The sequence below is a fragment of the Danio rerio genome, chromosome 16 (genome assembly GCF_052040795.2).
Source record: "Danio rerio strain M-AB ecotype USA chromosome 16, GRCz13ab, whole genome shotgun sequence".
Classification (NCBI taxonomy): Eukaryota; Metazoa; Chordata; class Actinopteri; order Cypriniformes; family Danionidae; genus Danio; species Danio rerio.
The window spans coordinates 60,459,732-60,480,146 of NC_141036.1; the positions used below are offsets into that span (position 1 = coordinate 60,459,732).

A 20,415-nucleotide genomic window follows, 5' to 3' on the forward strand; every position below is an offset into this window, starting at 1 on the left:
TTCTGACTCATCAGCTTCAGCTATATAGTGACTGAGTTACACATGTGAACATCACGTGTGCATCTCACAAAGGGCTCTACATAAGTAATTATAAATATAACACAACACTATTTTAGAGCCATTTTAAACCTATACACTACTGACACTTACAAGCCCAGGAACACCATCACAACTGTGCAGTATGGGGGCGGCAGCATCATGTTGTGGGGCTGTTTTGCTGCAGGAGGGACTGGTCCACTTCACAGCATAGATGGCATCATGAAGAAAGAACATTATGGAGAAATACTGAAGCAACATCTCAACACATCAGCCAGGACATTACAACTTGGCCACAAATGACTCTTCCAAACAGACCATGACCCTAAGCACACTGCCAAATTGGTGAAAATGTGCTTTAAGGACAACAGAGTGAATGTTTTGGAGTGGCCATCACAAAGCCCTGATCTCAATCCTATAGAGAATGTGTGGGCAGAGTTGAAAAAGCTTGTGTGAGCAAGACAGCCTACAAATCTGACTCAGTTACAGCAATTCTGCAGGAGGAATGGGCCAAAACTCCTGCAAACTACTGTGAGAAGCTTGTGGAAGGAGACCCAAAACATTTGACCAAAGTTACAGTTTAAAAGCAAAGATAAAAATACCAAGGAAAATGTGTGTAAACTACTGACTGTCTAGAAATGAATAACAAATTCTCTCATTATTCTGGCATTTAGCAAATGTAAATCATTAAAGTAAACACACCTACAATAGTAAACGTTTAGTCTGATTTACCATCAGACATGTATATAAAAAAATAAATAAATAAATAAAAATACTTAAACTACACACATACACACCTGAGACTGACTATGCAAGTGCTTTTACATAAGACAGAACACGACTGTGTAGGATATAAGAGCTATTTTAGGTGGGAAAAACTAGTGCAACATGATTTGTGGTACATTCCGTGGTTTTCCGTATTGATTACTTGTAAGATGGAGTTTAGGTGAAGTGTGTGGTGCAGATGGAGAGAAGAGTGTTTCTACAGGTGGTGTCAAACAATAGTAAAGTGCATTATACTGTATATAGTGAAGTATCTACAACCCCTTGCTAGTGAATGTCCCAGCATACTGCAGTGTGGCAAATATCCTAGTATACTTTAGTTTTTACAATAGTAAAATGTGGAGTATTGTACTATAATATACTCGATAGTTGTAAAAACTAGTGTACTGGGTTAATTGTGTTTACTACTGCACTAAATAATACTGGGATGGGGTTGGGGTGGGAGTAGGTGTTAAAAAATACAATTTATTGTGTAATTTAATAGATAACATAAAAAAATTCTCGGTACAACTACTGTTTTTACCCTACTGTGACGGTTGGGTTTAAGGTTGGGGGTAGACGTTAATAAAATACAATAAGTGGAAAATTTCATGATTAATAGAAATAATTCTCGTTAACTTCCGGCTGCAACCATATGCCATCTACAACCAACTAATATAGTTGCAACCATAGCAACTACAGTATCACCAAACTGGGTCAATTAATATAGTTGTTACGATAGCAACTACAGAATCACCCCTATGAAAACCCCACAACGGTTTCATTCAAGTATAGTTCAGAAACATTATTGTATAGTAGTTTTTCCATACAGGCGTCACTCAATTCCACGTCTGTTGCGCTGCCACTTGATTGATGACTGCCTCCAGTTTCCTGGACATCCTCTGTGTTTTACTGTCAGGAAAAACACTCACACCTGATCCAGAGTCAGTGTTCGCCAGCATTCCTGAAGCGGACAAACCTGATCAACCTGCGGGACACACACACACACACTTTAATCAGTGTGTTCTGCTGAAGTGAATCATTGGCATTTATGTCACGATAATACATTTTTAATTTTACTAACACACTTGAGTCATTGATCTTAATTTTTAGAGTTCATGACCTACATCAAAAATACTATAGTGATTTAATCGCACTATAGTAAAGTGTATTATAGTGTATATAACTACAGCATTTAAACCACTGTTACTGCATGCTGCAGTGTTGAACTGAAAAAACTAATTCTTTAGATTTTAATACTGTAAATTGTTGTGTGTTGAAGTATAGTGTACCCAATAGTTGTTTGGGTCATTTGTTTATTAATGTTGGGTTAAAAAGCAGAATTTAAATGAAATGTTACTGTTACTATAGCAACTGTCAAATCACCACAACAGATCAATTAATATAATGGTATTACCATAGCAACAGTAGAATCACCACAACAGATCTATTAATATAGTTGTGTTACCATTGCAACTAGACAAATTACCAACCTACATCACACAAGACGTCACACGGGTAAAAAGACCGGGAGCAATAGCAAGCATGTGGTGTTGTGCAGAAGGATGCCAAATTCGAAAATAAAAAAACTTAACATTGTTAAGCATGGTGAATTAAACTGTGGACACTGAATGCTCAGAATGAAAGGTGAAAGTGTAAGTTATTAAGGTAAACTCAATTTTATATTCACACATTCATTCAGTGACAGCTTGTGACACACTCCCTATACTGTTTACCACGCCACTTTGAATATTCAGTCTGAAATAACCTGCAAGTGTGAGTTGAAAACAACATGACCACTGTTTAATTGACTGTGAACAATGTTGTATATTGATAGTCATTGGCTGCTAATATGATTTCGCTATTTAGAGTTTGCAACTAATACTTTTATAAAATTATATTATTAAGGAGAAAGTCAGAATATAAAAGCATATCGCCACATACCCTGCCGTACAGGTGCAGTTCTCTGTCAGAATGCAGTCGTTCTGCTTGTTGATGATGATCCAGGCCTTGTACAGCTCCGTCTTCTTTCCTTGTCTTTGGCTAGGCAGAATCTCTGTGTTTAGCTGTACAGTGTTAAATCTGGTCATCATGGAGCATTATGTCCTGCACAAGACCACACACAACAACATTGTTGGCATCCAAAGACTTGTAGGCCTTTCACTCTCTCTTCACGTGCACTCAGCTTCACGTTAACTCGGATGTACAAAGACAATATGCGTGGGATTAGGCGTACGCAGTGTACATGAGGCCCCTGGTTTTTTTCTGCCACCTCCCTGCGCGCACATCCTGAATGTTTACAAACATGGTAATTCATCTAAACAATCACCACAACAGATCTATTAATATAGCTGTGTTACCATAGCAACTGTAAAAGTACCACAACAGTTTAATTAAAGTGGTTTACTACAGTATAGTACAAGTATCGTTATACAAACATTTATTTTAAATTATTTACACAGGATAATCTAAATAATTGCTATGCTTGTGTTTTTTTCAGTGAAATCAATTAAAGAAATGAAAAATAAAGCACTATACCATGACCTTTTGACTTGTATGACCTTTCATCCCTCAGATAAATCAGGTGTAGTTGAAGTGTGTAGTGATTGTTTACCTGAGTTCTGCTGTAAGCCTCGTCATTTTCTCCATCATTCTTTAGTGGAGAATCACTGTGGAAACATGTGGAGAATGTCTGCCAAGTGTCAAACAGATCAGATCAGCAGCTGCAGAGTGTGTGTGTAAAGAGAATGGGCAGTTTCTGTTCTCTCTCTCACGCACACGCACACGCGCACGCGCACGCGCACACGCACACGCACACGCACACGCACACGCACACACACACACACACACACACACACACACACACACACACACACACACGTATGGACACTGCAGCTGTAGGTAAATTACATTTTTAACAGTACAAAATAACCTCTAGAAGAACTATTGTGTGATAAATGAGTAACTTTATTTAGTTCATTTTACAGACAGAGGTTAAGCAATACAAATCTGACAAGTTTTAGAGCAATGTAATTGTAATGTAATGCATATTTACATTTATAGTTCATGTATCGTGTATAGACATACACCCAAATACTTCCAGCAGGATAACGCAGCATGTCATAAAGCTCAATCATCTCAGACTGGTTTCTTGAACATGACGATGAGTTCACTGCACTCAAATGGCCTCCACAGTCCCCAGAGCTCAATCCAATAGAGCAGCTTTGGGATGTGGTGGAACGGGAGATTGGCATCATGGATGTGCAGCCGACAAATATGCAGCAACTGTGTGATGCTATCATGACAATATGGAGCAAAATCTCTGAGGAATATTTCCAGTAGCTTGTTGAGTCTCTGACACCAAGGATTAAAGCAGTTCTGAAGGCAAAAATGGGTCCGACACGGTACTAGTCAAGTGTACCTAATAAAATGGCCGGTGAGTGTATGTATAAGTGTGTTTGTGTGTGTGTGTGTGTGTATATATATATATATATATATATATATATATATATATATATATATATATATATATATATATATATATATATATATATAAAACAGACTTTACAATTACACAATTAAAGTGTTAAAAGTATTTAATAATTTATATGAGATGTAATCACCAGATGTCGATCTGCTGATCACTTTAGTATATTTTCCCCTGAAAATACAAAACAATAAGACAAAGAATCTGACAGAAATTTTCAGACAGAGAAAAACAGGAGAAAATGATGTTTATTCATTAAAATACTTGTATTTTTTATAATAAAAACAGCAATAAAAGCACAAAGTGTGAGGAAAGGGGACACATCTACAGAATGCAGATATAAAACAGAGAAGAAGAGTGACAGGAAATATTTACAAAGAATTATTACAGTTATAATAAAGCACTTTTAAAGATAGTTATATTAGTGATATATAAATGAGCTGAAGACTCTTCTGTGATTCATTATAATAAAGAAAAGCTTTGTCTCAGATGTGAATGATTAATAATCGATATATAGGTGTAGTGTATGATAGTGTCCTGAATAAATGTAGAGTAATTCTGATTAATAAGATAAGGATGTGTTTCAGCAGCAGCAGCGGAGCAGGTAATGATGCTTTACTGCTGCCTCCACTCAGATGCAGAATAACGTGGAGCGCTTCTGCAGGATTATAAGAGTGTGTGTGTTCATCTGTGTGTATGTGTGTGTGTTATATATTTGTGCATGTTTGATTATGTATGTGTGAGCATGTTTGTTTGTTGAGTGTGTGTACATTTATATGCATGTGTGAGTGTGTATATATTTGGGTGTGTGCATTTATGTATGCGTGTCTGTATACCTTTATGTGTGTGTTTATGTATTTCTATGCATTTGTAAGCATGTTTGCATTTGTGTGTGCGTATGCACATTTCTGCATGTATACATTTATGTATGCTTGTGTGTGTGTGCGCGCGCGTGTATGTATACATGTTTGTGCATGCATTTATGTGTGTATATTTAAGTGTGCATGTCTGTATGTGCGTTTATAATTATTTGTGTGTCTGTGTGTACATTTATGTGTATGCGTGTGTGTGTGTGTGTGTGAGAGAGACAGTGTTCACTTCTTAAAGAACTTCTTGTTGAGGAGGAAGATGAGCAGGTTGACGTTGACTTTGGCTTTATCAAACATCTTCATCACTGCCACCTCCTCATACTGGAGCTGCAACAGATCCTACACACACACACACACACACACACACACACACACACACACACACACACACACACACACACACACACACACACACACACACACACACACACACACACACACACACACACACACACACACACACACACACACACACACACACACACACACACACACACACACACACACACACACACACACACACACACACACACACACACACACACACACACACACACGTTTGTCTCATTATCTTAGCGAGGACACTACATAGACTTCCATTGTTTTTCTCTCAGGTTAATGATAGTGTCTGTGGTCTAACTCAACCTAACACAGAAACAGCTGCACATCATCAGATACTGATTAAATCATCTGCATTTAGAAGTGCGTTTAGCTAACGAGCAGTGAAATCTCTGAGTCCTCACAAGTATAGATAAACCAGAACACACACTCCTCTGACGCTCACCTGATATTTGAGAGGGAATTTCTCCATGTCCACACCCATGAAGCGCGCCTTGACCAGAAACACCCCGTCCTCCTCACCAGGGACTATATCAAAGATCACGTTCTTGAACCTACAATAAATAAACAAACCATATTTATTATTATTAATAATAATACCAACAGAAAATAATGATAATTACAATACTTCATTTCCTTTTCTGCTTAGTCCCTTTATTAATCTTTGGTCGCCACAGCGGAATGAACCGCCAACTTATCCAGTATATGTTTTACACAGCAGATAAAGAGGGGAGAACATGCAAACTCCACACAGAAGCACCAACTGATCCAGCCGGGACTCCAACCAGCGACCTTCTTGCTGTGAGGCGGCGACAGCGCTACTCACCGCACCACCACACCGCCCCTGTTCTTATTTTATAATATTTAATTATTACATCATGTTATATTATATAGAGGGAAAGAGACAACACGGTAATGCACACAAACACACAGTAACATCAGTTAAAGATATTGCCTGATATCATTACACCACTGAAAACAGCTGTATTTCAGCATCATTACTGCCTCTACAGAAGCACAGCATCCTTCAGAAATCCCTCTGAGGAGGATCAGATGATCAGGGAATATTTTTGATAGTGATACCGGTAAAAAACTCCTGCATTGTGCCGCTTCACGGTTTAATCATTCATTGCATCAGTGAAAGCATTTATTTAATTAATGCTAATTTATTTTTGTTGCTTAAAAGCAATTTAATCAGTCGTGATAAGTCAGGTTATAGTGTGTGTGTGTGTGCGTGTGCGTGTGCATGTGTACGTAAAATGTTTCAAGTTGTATGAGTGTGTGAGAAATGTAAATGTGTGTCTATGAGAAATGTGTGCGTGTGTGTGTTCAGGTGTCAAAGTACATGTATGTGAGTGTACATGTGTCAGAGTGTGTGTGCATGAAAGAGAAATGTGTGAGCGAGTGCACATGTGTGAAAGTATGCATGCGAGTACATGTGTCAGTGTGTGTGTCGTACTGTGTGACGGGCAGGTCTTCAATCTCCAGCAGAACTCCTTTCTCATGCAGGCGTGCAGCGGTGTAGGTGAGCGTCGCCTGCTTCTTCTTCCCTTTATTGTCACTCACTTTCTTCTTGCTGACTTTACTGATGGACAGAGAGAGAGAGAGAGAGAGAGAGAGAGAGAGAGAGAGAGAGAGAGAGAGAGAGAGAGAGAGAGAGAGAGAGAGATACACACGCACACTTCATCAGTTCTAATGTAAAACTTCACTACAGTATCTGCAGCAGGCATCTCTTAAAGGGACAGTTCAGCTAAACATGTATGATCATTTACTCTTGCTCCCGTGTTTAAATATCTATAATGTTTAAGTATATACTGTATTCTACATTTAATAATACTCAAGTGTTTTTTTGGACTGATAATGCACTATAATATGCACAAAGAATATCGACCGCTGTATCCATATCGTATTTTCTTTACTCACTGATATCAATATTGGCCCCCAAAAAATATGGCCACCGCTATATTGAGCGTACCAATTATTATTAATATTACTGTTTATTTATACGTTAGGTTTTTACATTTGAAAAATCATTGCATAAATGTGTTTATAGATTATGTTTATGTATGTACTGTATTTCTATATGCAGTACTAGTACTGTACTATAGTTCACTGTACTATATACTGTATTATAATGTGCATATAAATATTTAAACGTTGGGCGTTACATCCATACCAGTATTTTTTACTCCCTGATATTGCTATCAGCCCAGAAAAAGAAAATCAGTCGGGCTCTGCTGTGAACCATGAAAACAAGTATGAGTGTGTGTGTGTATGTGTGTGTGTACCTGTTGGTGAGGTTGTGCAGGCAGGTGTTGATGTACTGACTGTAATAATCCACCTGCTCCGAGTGGAAGCAGCTTTTACTGTTCAGGCTGTTCAGTGTGTGTTTGAGTTTGACCAGCTCCGCCTGACGCCGCTGACGATACACACGCTGATGACGGATGTCCTGCACACACACAAAAAAAAAAAGTGTATTCACCAGGTCAAAATGTACTGGTATTGCTATACATGTGGGGACATTTGGTGCCCAAAACATAAACACTAGGTCACACACACGCACACACGCACACACACAGTCACACAGACAGACAGACAGACGATCTGCTGAGCATTACCTTTGCGATGAGCTGCAGGATGTGTGTGTGCGCGTCGTGTGAGCGCAGTGTGCCGATGGCCTCCAGCCTCCTGATGTTCCTCTGGATCTTCCTCTTCTTCTCCTCCAGCGTCAGCCTCCCGTCTGCGATCAGAGACTGATTCCTCTTCATCTTCTCTGGCGTTCGAGCGTCTCTCTGAGCGCGCTGGTGCATCAGCCAGCCGTGCTGCACCTCCTGAACACACATTAAGTTAATCGTTTAAAACAGAGATCACAATCTGAAAGAGTGCGATGCTCAAATCCCAAAAGCTGTGATTATTTTAATGCGCCATCAAATATGACAAGTGTGACATGTGAACATCTAAATGGAAAGGTTTTATATTTAATTTATTTAATTGAAAATACTGCTAATACATTTATAAGTGTTAAGTGTGTGTGTGTGTGTGTGTGTGTAAAATGTGTTTTATAAAAATGTTTTATATAAACAAGCACAAATTAAAATCTGCAGACGGTGATGCAGGGATTACATCCCCTGAAAAATGCAGAACTGTAACCATCTACGATTTCAGACACTGGACTTGTGTATTGTTCCTGTGTCTGACTTTATTTTTAATTTTCACACACTTTCTTATTTGTATTTGTTTAATTTATTGGTCATAGAACATGTTGGTAACGTCACTCCTTATTCGTCTGCAACTCATGTGTCTGTTAGTGGACCATCAGCTGTTTCTGACCCAGGATCAGCTACAGCGATGAGGTGTGTGATACATGCGTTTGTGTGTGTGTGTGTGTGTAGTCTCCTGTACCTGATCTCTTGAGGCAGAGACTTGAAGCACCTCATGAAGTGTGTCTCCAGGCTGCGTCCTGATCACATCGATGATCAGCTGCTTAGTGCTGTACAACACACACAAACACAAACACACACACACACACACACACACACACACGATATTACAACCATCATCATTTTAATCATCATCACAACCATCATCATCTTCATCACCATAATAGTTTTCACTATCATTATAATTAACACAATTATCACTACCTCCATCCTCATGATAACCTTAATTATCAATCATCTTAATCACCCATCATCATCAACACCAGAACATCATCTTTTTTACCCTAATCATCACATTTATTCTCATTATCTTCATCATCATAATAGTTTTATCATTGTCGCCATGATAATCCTTCCTCATTACCATCCTCATTACCTTTATTACAATCATCACCATCCTCATAATTATCATCATCATCATCATCTTCTTCTTCTTCACCATCATAATCACAATAACCATCATCATATTCACGTCATAACCTTCATCATTATCATCTTCATCATCATCATCATCATCATGACTGACCTCAGCAGGATCCCCCGTGCGTCAGGCTGGTCATCAGAGCTCTTGAAAACATCAAACTTGCTGGTGAGAGTGAGAGAAACCTCCATCTTATCCAGAGTCTGCTCTGTGTTTGGATCTGCAGAGTTCAGATGACCTTCACCTGACAGACACACACTTTAGAGCTTGGAGCATATACACTCTTATACACCTTAAACCAGGGATTCCCAGACTTTTTTATTCCGGGACACAGCTAGGCAAGTAATTCAATCACAAGACCCACCGCAGGGCTCAACAATAAGGACTGCCCGGTGTCCCGGGGCCAGTGTGAAAGACACTTGGGACGGTAGACAGGATTGTTACTGGCCCCTATCGGCCAGTAACGTTGAGCACGTTTTTTTTTGTTTTTTTTTTGTAACGTGGTAACAACCAGTACAGCGAAAAGATGGCAACATGGCGGCAAAATTAAACAATGAGGCTAAAAGAAAACGTCTGTTTCTAAAGTCTTAGAAGCAGACAATTACATGGGAACAAAATTAAGAAACTGAAAAAAAAAAAAAAAAAAAAAAAAAAACTGTTGTCAGTTTGGCAAGCCATTTTTATAAAAATTATTTAGAATTGAATTAAAATACCAGCACATTTTTCATACTGCTCTTTCATTAGCATAAATTTCATTAGCATTAATTAAATAATTCATTAGCATTTTGCTCATTATACATTTATTAACATATTTAAAATGTTTAAATTCTAGATTCACAGGCATAACTTTGTCATTATTTAAAATATGTGGCTAAGAAATAGCTATTAACTTTTTAGTTTTTTTTTTTTGGTGGGGCCAGTGAAAATTTTGGCAGGGCAAGTAAAAATCTCAACCAATGGCCCAATCGGACCCGTATAAAAAATCCTTAGCGTTGAACCCTGCACCGTAATATTTTAACATAGAAAAATTGGTAAAAATGTATTCATTCAAAGCAGTCAAAAATAAATGGTGTGCGGCTTTTTGGATTTTGCGATTTGATATGCACAAAATGAGGCTCGAAGTGCTTTTTGAGGGATGCTGCCTGTAACTGTGATCATTTTTTGTTGACAAAGATACTCTGCTTTTTTCAGAAGAGAATATGATCAACCTTTGTTGACATATTCAGGATGTTTTGTTGTCAGGTGTCGTTTAAGTTTTAAGGGTTTCATGCTAGCACTTGCAAGCTTTTCTAAGCATAAAAGACAATGCAGGACTTCCTCACCCTCTGGACCTCTGCCAGCAATAACACTGAGATTGAGATAGGACTGATCATATTTCTGTCTGGCTCCTTTTTAGATTTGGTTTGATCTGAAAACATATAAGAAGTCTGCGATTTACCAAAGACTTTGCGGCTGCGGTCATGAGTGCCGCACGCTCCTGACGTAGACACCTGACAGTTCAAAACAAACGAATCATTGACTCAGTCATTCAATGAATGCTTATTCAAACCGTTTCATGTGTTTTATCCTAAATGATTCATTTGAAAAACAGAATCGTCTCTAAAGAGTTGTTCGCTCATTATCGTACGGGTTTTGATTCACCTGATTGTAAATATAGCTGCAGCTATGTGACGTTGCGCGACCCACCTTTGTTCACTGTGTGACCCACAGTTTGAAAACCCCTACCTTAAACCAAAGTCTCAAACTGCCGGCACACCAACTGACGTCAAAAATATACTGAGATTTGGTCCCTAAACACTTTTATTTCTGAATCACTATCATTGTTGAACAGTCACATATAACCACTTGTGGTTTTGACTCCACCTACAGGACATTTAAAGTACTGTTCTATATGTTCAGGTTCCTTTGTTTCTCTCAGACTGAGGTCAAGTAACGCACATGCAGATTATTTCTGGGGCTGATTTAAACATTTAAATTTACGTCCATAAGTGCTCTATTTTGACTGAAGCTCTATTTTTGTAAATATTTAAGGGTCATTTGATTATAATCAGTTTTATACCACCTGTACTATGTTGTACAAACACATCTCTATGGCTTACATGTTGTGCTGGTGGTGTAAATATGATCACTTTGCTAATATTCGATTCAAATGGTCTCATTATTAGATTTTTCTCATGTGCTTATGAAGATTTGTATAAAAAATGTGCATTAGTAATTTGACTGCGGGCTGAATTGAACATGTTAAAGTAAAAGTGAATATATATATATATTAAACACGCCCCTGTATCAAAGTCCCTTTAAAGGCAAGTCATTTGACTTGGCAGCCACTTTTTTTAAACAGCTCTCGGGCATTCTGTTTGAATAGGGAAACATCAATTGTCTAAAACTGCTTGTCAAGCTTACGATTACATTACATATTAGAAATCACCCAATAAAATTAACTACAGCTGTGTCTTTAGTTTCATTCATAAACAACCAAATCACACAAAATCTGCAGAAACTCATGTCTGGTGTGAGCCCTTCCCCCGTAGCATTGTCAATCTACAGCGATCGATGATTGGCTCCTGTACTAGTAGGCGGGGCTTTATGCAACATGTAGTGATCGATAATTGGCTCCGGTACTAGTAGGCGGGGCTTTATTCGACATGTAATGATCAATGATTGGCTCCTGTACTAGTAGGCGGGGCTTTATACCATATTGACCATTACACTTTTCCCCATTCAAAAAGATACGAGTGACACGTCTTATGTATTCTATGGTCTTTGCCTATATACCTTCTTATTTTGTTGTAGTTTTACAAAAAAATAAAAATAAAAAAAAAATAAATCAAAAAAATCGCCAGTAAAGACACTAAAGGGCAACTACTGTCTTACGCTATCTGTTAAACTTTTGGTTAAGCAATAAGGGTGTCACGATCCTCCAAATCCTTGATTCGATTACATTTTCGATTCTAAAGGCACGATTCGATTCGATTATGAATAATTCATTAATTATTGACCAATTAATTATTTGTAGCCTACCGTTTAAACTACCTGACCTGCATGGTCTTTGTTTTACCCATAAACAAATCATACAGTAAATGAATAAAGGTAAGATACACACATAATTACCACCTGTCAATCACTTTTTCTGCGGGACTCGTGAATAGGCAGTGATCTGTGTCGTTATAATGGCGTCGGTAAAAAAGAGGCACAACCAACAGGAACCAGCCAACAGTATCTGAGGTGTTCGCTAAAATGACTAAGTACAAGTGAGTGAAAGATTGAAGCAGTCCTCTGACTGCCTGGACCTGCTGTCTCGAGCGCATGGCTGTGTGTGCGTCTGTGTCTGTGTGGTCACGTGATGTGCATTTTCAGAGGTAGAGAGGAAGGAGGGCTGCTCAGAAATGCCACACGCCACTGTGGATGTCAAATCGTTGTAGTTCTAAAATGCCAATTAAAAACAAAGACAGTGTGAACAGGGCCTGAGTGTGAACTTTTCGCCAGCGGATTTGCAACGGGGGCGGGTGGAGGATCGCGATGCCGGTGTTGTCTATCGGACGAACCGTACGTAATACGTACATAGCAGAGCTTGCAAAACTGTGTTTTTTTTGTCGACAACACGAACGGTCAACATAACTCACTGGAAATCCAAAATGCTTCCACACCGGCGACTTCATTGAAAGAGGAGAGGGTTTAAGCTCTGTCGACGGGTCTCCTGCTTCTGCAGTTCAACAAGCCGGTTATTTTCCCGCTTGGCAAGCCAAGCTGACGTGACATGGGGGCGTGGCAGCATCGACGATTCTATTTTTTGATTCGATAATCGAAATTGAGCATAAATTTCCATCGATTTCGATTAAAAATCGAAATCGTGACACCCCTATTAAGCAATAATTGATTAGGACAGAATAATAACAATTATTATTATGCCTATTATTAATTTGTAGTATTTTCATAGCAATTTTAACTCCCCCTTTAATATGTATAAGAAACAAAAAAGAGGAGTTTTGATACTCAGGGGAAGAGGTTTCCACTTTTTTTGTGTTTGAATGCTAAAGCGGCCCTTCTATGAATCGACAGTCACTGATATGCCCCCCCCCGCCAATTCGAGTTTGAGACCCCTGATCTAAATGGTCTGAGATTAGATTAAAAGCACACATTGTAGTGGTTCACAGACTAAAAACACTATGTAGGGAGCACACAGGGCTTTGTGTTTGTGTGCATGTGTGTGAGATGTACCAACAAGCTCCTGAACAGACGGCACTGATCCCAGATCATTCAGCAGCTGCAGAAGAGGGTCAGACTGATCTGAACACAGACTGTCCTGATGCTCCAGCAGCAGCTGAACACACACACACACAGGAGAATATATTTTAGAAATCCATGCACTGCATTACATCACACATATTTATAATTAACATGTTGTTTTCCTTATTTAATCTACAGCACATCCTATATTAGCAATTATTTAATATATTAACATTTCAGCAGCAAATATCAATACATGTATGGACCTTTGCATGTATGTGCAAGGAGGATGCTTCGAACTTCCGGTCGGCAGCTGGTTCCAACCAATCAGCACGCTTTATTGTGAATGAGGTGCAACTTCATTAATATGCATGATAGAGCTTCCTTCTACCCGTTACAGCATTCAGAGAGACGCCATGTTGTGTGGCCATCCGTAATTCAAACAAGTGGAGGAAGTAGAACGAAGATTTTGTTTTCATTTCGCCATGATGAGAGCACCGCTCGCGTGTGGAGCCACATGTGTGGATTACAGTGCTCTGCTGACACGCCACAGAGAAATGTTAGTAAGGAACATTTTTACTCGAGAACTTTTCACATCTGGAAATATTGAAATCCAGATTCGCCGCTCGTCTTCTTTTATTAAAAACGTGGCTCCAGTTGGTGTTGATGGTCAAGTCTACAGATTAGGTAAGTGTGTGATCAGTGTTCTTTGTTGATGTTTCTCCAGATGGCAGAGTTAGTATGGTCAGCAGTGCTCTTTCAGTTATTAAAGACATTACTATTAGTTACTGAGTAGTTTACAGTAATATTACTGCAATATTATGGGCTGAAAATGCTGTGTTCGGTGTCTTTTTAAACAGTTGTACAACAGTTACTGTACATCTGTCCTCTGAACCCAGAGTGCGGTGTGAGGTGCCAGACCGATGTTTACACAACAGATGTAGCATGCTAAAGCCTAGTTCACACTACAGGATTTTAAACATCAGCAGATCGCTGTGCTGTTCACACTACATGAGTTGACTTTGTGTCTTTTAATCTCTGTGGTGTTCACACTACGCAACACTCCGTGAATGATCCACAAGAGGGGGGTCACACACTACATGATCTGACAACAACTCATTCCCCATCAGTTAATTCAAGCTACCAAACTACAGCCAATGAATTTGAGGGAGGAGTCAGCAGAAAAAGCTGAACACTATTGGCTGCTTGTGTGCTGATGACATCACTGACAGCGTTTCAAGCTTTGGAGAAAGCATTTAAAAACATCGTCAAATCAGCGGATTTATCAGCGCATTAATCACTCATCTGCAGGCTCCAGTGGATAGATACACAGAGAGTTAATTTTTGTAATTTTATAACTCTTTGAAATAAAACTAACAAATAACACCCTGCCGCTTTCTAACTATCAGTGTATTTCTTTCGGACATTGTCATTTTTTATTACAAAACAGTAAAGAACTGAGCATTTCTGCCTTAAATTACCGTATTGGTCAACATGACTACATGCATGTCTGATACTTTTCACTTTGACTTTAAATGTGTGTGCATTTCCTTGCCTGGCAACTTCCTGCTAACATAAACAAAACTTTCTGATGGCAAAAACATCAATTTATCATCAATCATCAATAGCTCCTGTTTGAAAGTGAAAATGAAAGCCAAGACCTTTGCATGTTTTAGTATCTTAACTACATATTTATAGGCTGTATTACCAAAAAAAGATGATATTTTTAGGGTAATGGTGTCATTAAATATGATGCCAGACATTCAAAGCTTAATTTTAATATCTCAATAATAGCTTTGAATGTAAATATGTTGTGACAGTATGGCGTTTATATGAGAACGGTCAGGATGAGCAGTATGGTAATTCTAATAGTTACAGAATTCTAGTTCAACTGTTAATATATCCTCCTCTCATGTCTGTGCAAACACAGAATGAAGCGAGTGCACCGATGCCCATTCTGACCAATCACAGATGTTTCTGCTGAGCACACAGGCATTCAGCTCATGCTGATCTGCTCTCTCATTGGCTGCAGCTCGTCACTACATCTGACCACACGTGGGGTTGAGTCGGCCGACAGCTCTGGAATATTTAGCATGCTGAATGTTGGATTTCCGTCTGCGAGGTGTCGGCGACGCATCAGCGAGCCTCGTTTATGCGTTGCTCAGTAGTTCACACATAAAGAGCGGCGAGCGCCGAGCACCCGCAGATTTCTTCCCGATCACAGCCCGATCTGTCGGCGAGCTCGTTAACTTCCAAATCGGGCTCAAATCAGGCTCAAAATCCTCTAGTGTGAACTAGGCTTAAGATGACAACAGTCCACTTTTTACCCAGTGCAGTATTTGTGGCAGCACAGCGGGGTTTTTATTAGCTATTTGTTTATTTCAGCAAATCCAGTTGGGAATAACAACTAGCATTGTGAGACTTCAATGTTGGCCTCGTCAGGAGCATCTCCACTTTCTCCTGCATTCACTGGTGTGTTTGTGTTAAAAGGGTAAAACTGACCAGACAGTGGACCTGCACGGTCATCAACCAGATAATGTGACTGAGGAGAATCTAGTGGAGAGAAATCCTCCACTTAAACACTGCTCTACGAATCGCTCTTCATCTCCCCTCGTCTGTGCTTGAGTTGCTAGCCACAAATATTGAAACTCCCCTTTTCATGCACACCCTTCCCTCCTCCTTCACTCGCCACTCCCACCTAAACAAAGCTGGACATACCCACTATCCTGACTTATTTCAAACGAGAGATGTGATGGTTCATAACCCCTTAAAAGCATGTTTCCATAAGCTCCAGTGTGTGCTCATGTACTGTGCTGTAAGTGAGTCTGTACCCTGTGAGTGTTGAGGAGTTCGCTGATGGAGATGTAGATGACGGGTCTGTTGAGGATCAGAGTCTCTGAGTATTCATCAATGCTGAAGCGCTCCTCCGGCTCGGGCACATCACACACGGCACGCAGGAACTTCCTGTAGCAGGAGAGGGGGCGGAGCCATCAGACAGGAAGTGCAGGCGTGGGTAACAACAGTGAAAATTATATTTACATATTCATTCACTCATTTTCTTGTCGGCTTAGTCCCTTTATTAATCCGGGGTCGCCACAGCGGAATGAACCGCCAACTTATCCCGCAAGTTTTTATGCAGCGGATGCCCTTCCAGGCGCAACCCATCACTGGGAAACATCCACACACACATTCACACACACACACTCATACACTACGAACAATTTAGCCTACCCAATTCGCCTGTACCGCATGTGTTTGGACTGTGAGGGAAACCAGAGCACCCGGCGGAAACCCACGTGAAGGCAGGGAGAACATGCAAACTCCACACAGAAACGACAACTGAGCTGAGGCTCGAACCAGCGACCTTCTTGCTGTGAGGCGACAGCACTACCTTCTGCGCCACTGCCTCACCCTCACATATTTACATATTTACATATTCACATATTTACACATGCAACTGATATTTACACATGGCATGAAGTTTGCTACACGTACACGACTGTTCACGGTTCATTCACAAAATCTGTCATAAATACTATTCCAGTGTTGTGTAATGGTGATTGGTCAGCATCCGCTCTAACTGAAATGCATGGATGTTTTCTCCCACCTCGACTCTGCATCGCATGCTCAGTGATGTGACTGATGCAGATGTACACATTGCGATATACTGTGCAGCTGAAGTCTCACCTGAAGCGGCTGTGAGTCTGTGTGATGTACTGGTTGAGCGCGTGCAGATGTGCCGAGTCTCCCTGGAAGTGTTTGAGCGCTGCGCTGTGCTGCAGGATTCGAGCGATGGAGCCCAGAGTCCTCCGCTGACCCGGGAGAAGAGCAGAACCAGCGCTGAACTCCACCACATCAAACCCATCCGGAGCCACGATTGCAGGATTCATGTAGCGGTAGTAGATCAGGTTACCCACGATCTGAACACACAAACACACATACAAATATATGCATGCATTTGAATAAATAGTTCTTAAATAATATTGTAAGATCCACCCAGTTGGCCCAATGCCGGCGTCCACAGGTGGATGAAGGTTTAATGCCTGTTCGGTCTTTCCAGTGCACAATGTTGATTTATATTAAACTTAACTCATATCTGACTCCAATTTTAATATGAGGTGGTTTAGAATATTAATATATTTATCCTCGTTTTATCTGACTCCAATCATAAAACATTAGGAAGATTATATCAATATGTAATTTAGATAAATGTTTGAACCTTTTGTCTTCACTAGTAACTATTACATCCGTTCATTCGGGTGCTCATATCGCTCAGAGAAATCGCCTCGGCCGAAGGCGTCCCTCACGGTCACACTCCGGTCAGTCTTGAATATTAAACAGAGGTAATTGACTAATACTTTAGATGGCCGCTACCAGCGCGCTCGTTCTAAAATACTTTAGTTAGTCCCGCTTAGATGTACACCTTTGAGTTAAGACAATCATCATTTCTAATTAGAGGTTAGGGCATTAATATAAATGTACCCGACTACTGGACTCTATAGTAACTTTGGTTTTCACCAAGCCCATGGTTTCCCATATGAACTTAATTTAGAATAATATTACCTTCAAACAAAGGTCGGGTACCCAATCTAGGTTAGTCGTGCAACACCTTGTTGACCTAGACGGAAGTTATCGCCCTTTCCACCTAAGTACACATGAATCAATATCAAGAGTCAGCCGGATCGCTAAAACACAATTAGTGTGCCCAATGCTCCATCTCAACTGGATTTTAGTCCGTCTACTGACCTGACGCAAGACGTGCGGAAACAAGGATACAGCGTAATCTACTTGAATTAATAATTACAGAGTGAGCAAAATATGGTCAAACATTACAATTTATTAGTCAGGTAAATGTATTATGCCAATTCAATCAGTCAATTCATAAATGATCAATACAAAACATCAAATTATCAAAGATAAATCCAAGATGAAAAGATGCATATCCTGACTTTGAAATATACATAACATGGAGCAGGCTCCATGTTATGGGCTGATCTGGTTAGGCAGAATCGCACTGAGCCTTTCTCAAACCTTACCTTAAATAATCCAAGAATTCCCTCAAGGAAGAGGGTGTGTGTATATAAAAGTCACACCCTTCACAGTGGTTCAAAAGATGCCTGAAGTTATATATTTATTGTTTTGATTATGTCTGTTTCTGAGAGAATGAGACCATTGTACCAATCGCACTGAGACATTTCAAATGATATCAAACATAATAGTTAAAGTCAGTTTGGTTGATCTAGAACATTCAAACATTGAAATGACCATATGTGTGAGATGGGGTGGATGAAGCTGAGTTTCAGCAGACTCAGATGCAAATGCAGCAGGAACTGGTTTTTCCCGCATTCCCCCCTGCTGGGTTGTGGAGTCAATTGGCCCTGTTTTCAGCTCATGTTTTGAATTGTCAAAGACATCAAAAATATTTGTAATATTTCAATTCTTACAATATATATTTACTTAATGTGCATGTAATAGACACCACAGTTAAAGCATCAATAAACTGATCATAATGACATGTAGAATTACCCGAAGAGAGCATCATCACACTAGTGACGCTTTATTAAAGCAATACTATAAGCATGAATGCAACCATTCATTCATTGGTTTTAAATATATTTAGTAAACAAGCACTTTTGGGCTCTCATTGGCACTACCACTGTATAAATGTTTAACTCTTGTGTATTGTTCAGATTGACACGCCTTTGGTTATGTTGGTGCTGTGTTTGTCCGATTGACTTCTATTATAATCACATTTATTGATTGTAAAGTCATGACAGTAGAGGTCTGCGCGGGACTCATTTTTTAGTCCTGCTCCCGCAAGGTTGTATTCCACACCCCAGGGGCACCTTCTGGATTTTAATCCAAGACACACACAAATCCAGCACCGCCCGCCCCCTTCCGATGGCTGTTATTTTAGTATTCAAACATTAAATAACGAATGCATCAAGTAAAATAATAACAAATATTTTTTTATAATTTAGCAAAATTCTGCCCTTTTTATCTTTGCATATTTGTTATTTTATCTTTGTGATTTTTATTATTTTAATGTCTTCATAATTAAAGCTATAGACAAATTCCTGCTTGACATTTTAGAAAATATTTGGCGTAGCTACCCAGTATGCTGAGAACAAAAAACAAACAAAAACACAGAAACATGTTACACAGGGTCTCTGCAGATATCATAATGTCACATTTAAGACCTTTTTAAGACCATTAAGTATTAAAGTATTAAATATAAGACCTATATCGCAATATCCAAAACACATGAGAGAAAATGTAAAAGCACAAAATTAGGGGTAAAATAAAGTTATTTAAATTGAACAGTACTAAAGTCAGGTTTAATGCACCATTGAACCACAGAAAAAACAAACATCTTCATTCACTATTGAGATATTTTTTTTTAAATGACAGGGGGCGCTCCAAAAACACTGAAAGTAAAATCAGACGAATAAAAAGATAATCATTATCACTGAAGATGTTTTTGGGGGCCTCTTTTTTGTTGTTTTAACAAACTTATCCCTCAGGTTTTTCCAAAGTTTTAGAAAAAATATCTTCCTTTTCCATGGCTGTTGCAATTTCTAGTCAATAATTATTGGTCATTCTGGCGAGCAGAAATGTAACCGTGATAGAAAATAGGTAAAAACTTGGTAAGGTATTATAGCCTACTGTACTATTAAATTTTCAAATAAATCCCACTATCAATCCCATTTTATCTCTAAAATAAAGTGAACTAGTGTCTGCTGTACAGCGTTTTGTAAAGTACAGTAAAGTACTTCAATTACTCTGTTGTGGTAATACTATAGTTGCTATGGTAACACAACAAGTGTATTAAAA

At 39.2% G+C, this 20,415-nt stretch overlaps 1 protein-coding gene across 3 annotated transcripts in view; it reads right to left on the reverse strand.

Moving 5' to 3' along the window:
• Positions 1–4,532: 4,532 nt before the first annotated feature.
• The window catches only part of iqgap3 (IQ motif containing GTPase activating protein 3), a 47,948-nt gene continuing 32,065 nt past the window's right edge, over positions 4,533–20,415 (reverse strand). The window contains exons 28-37 of one of the 3 annotated variants that reach the window (XM_087284973.1): positions 17,269–17,501; positions 16,413–16,545; positions 13,573–13,675; positions 9,460–9,574; positions 8,896–8,983; positions 8,112–8,324; positions 7,782–7,942; positions 6,953–7,078; positions 5,939–6,047; positions 4,533–5,493 (exon numbers count right to left, since the gene is read on the reverse strand). In XM_087284973.1, coding sequence (XP_087141099.1) covers positions 5,380–5,493; positions 5,939–6,047; positions 6,953–7,078; positions 7,782–7,942; positions 8,112–8,324; positions 8,896–8,983; positions 9,460–9,574; positions 13,573–13,675; positions 16,413–16,545; positions 17,269–17,501 — 1,395 coding nt within the window. In that variant the 3' untranslated portion in view covers positions 4,533–5,379. 3 annotated transcript variants of the gene reach the window in all.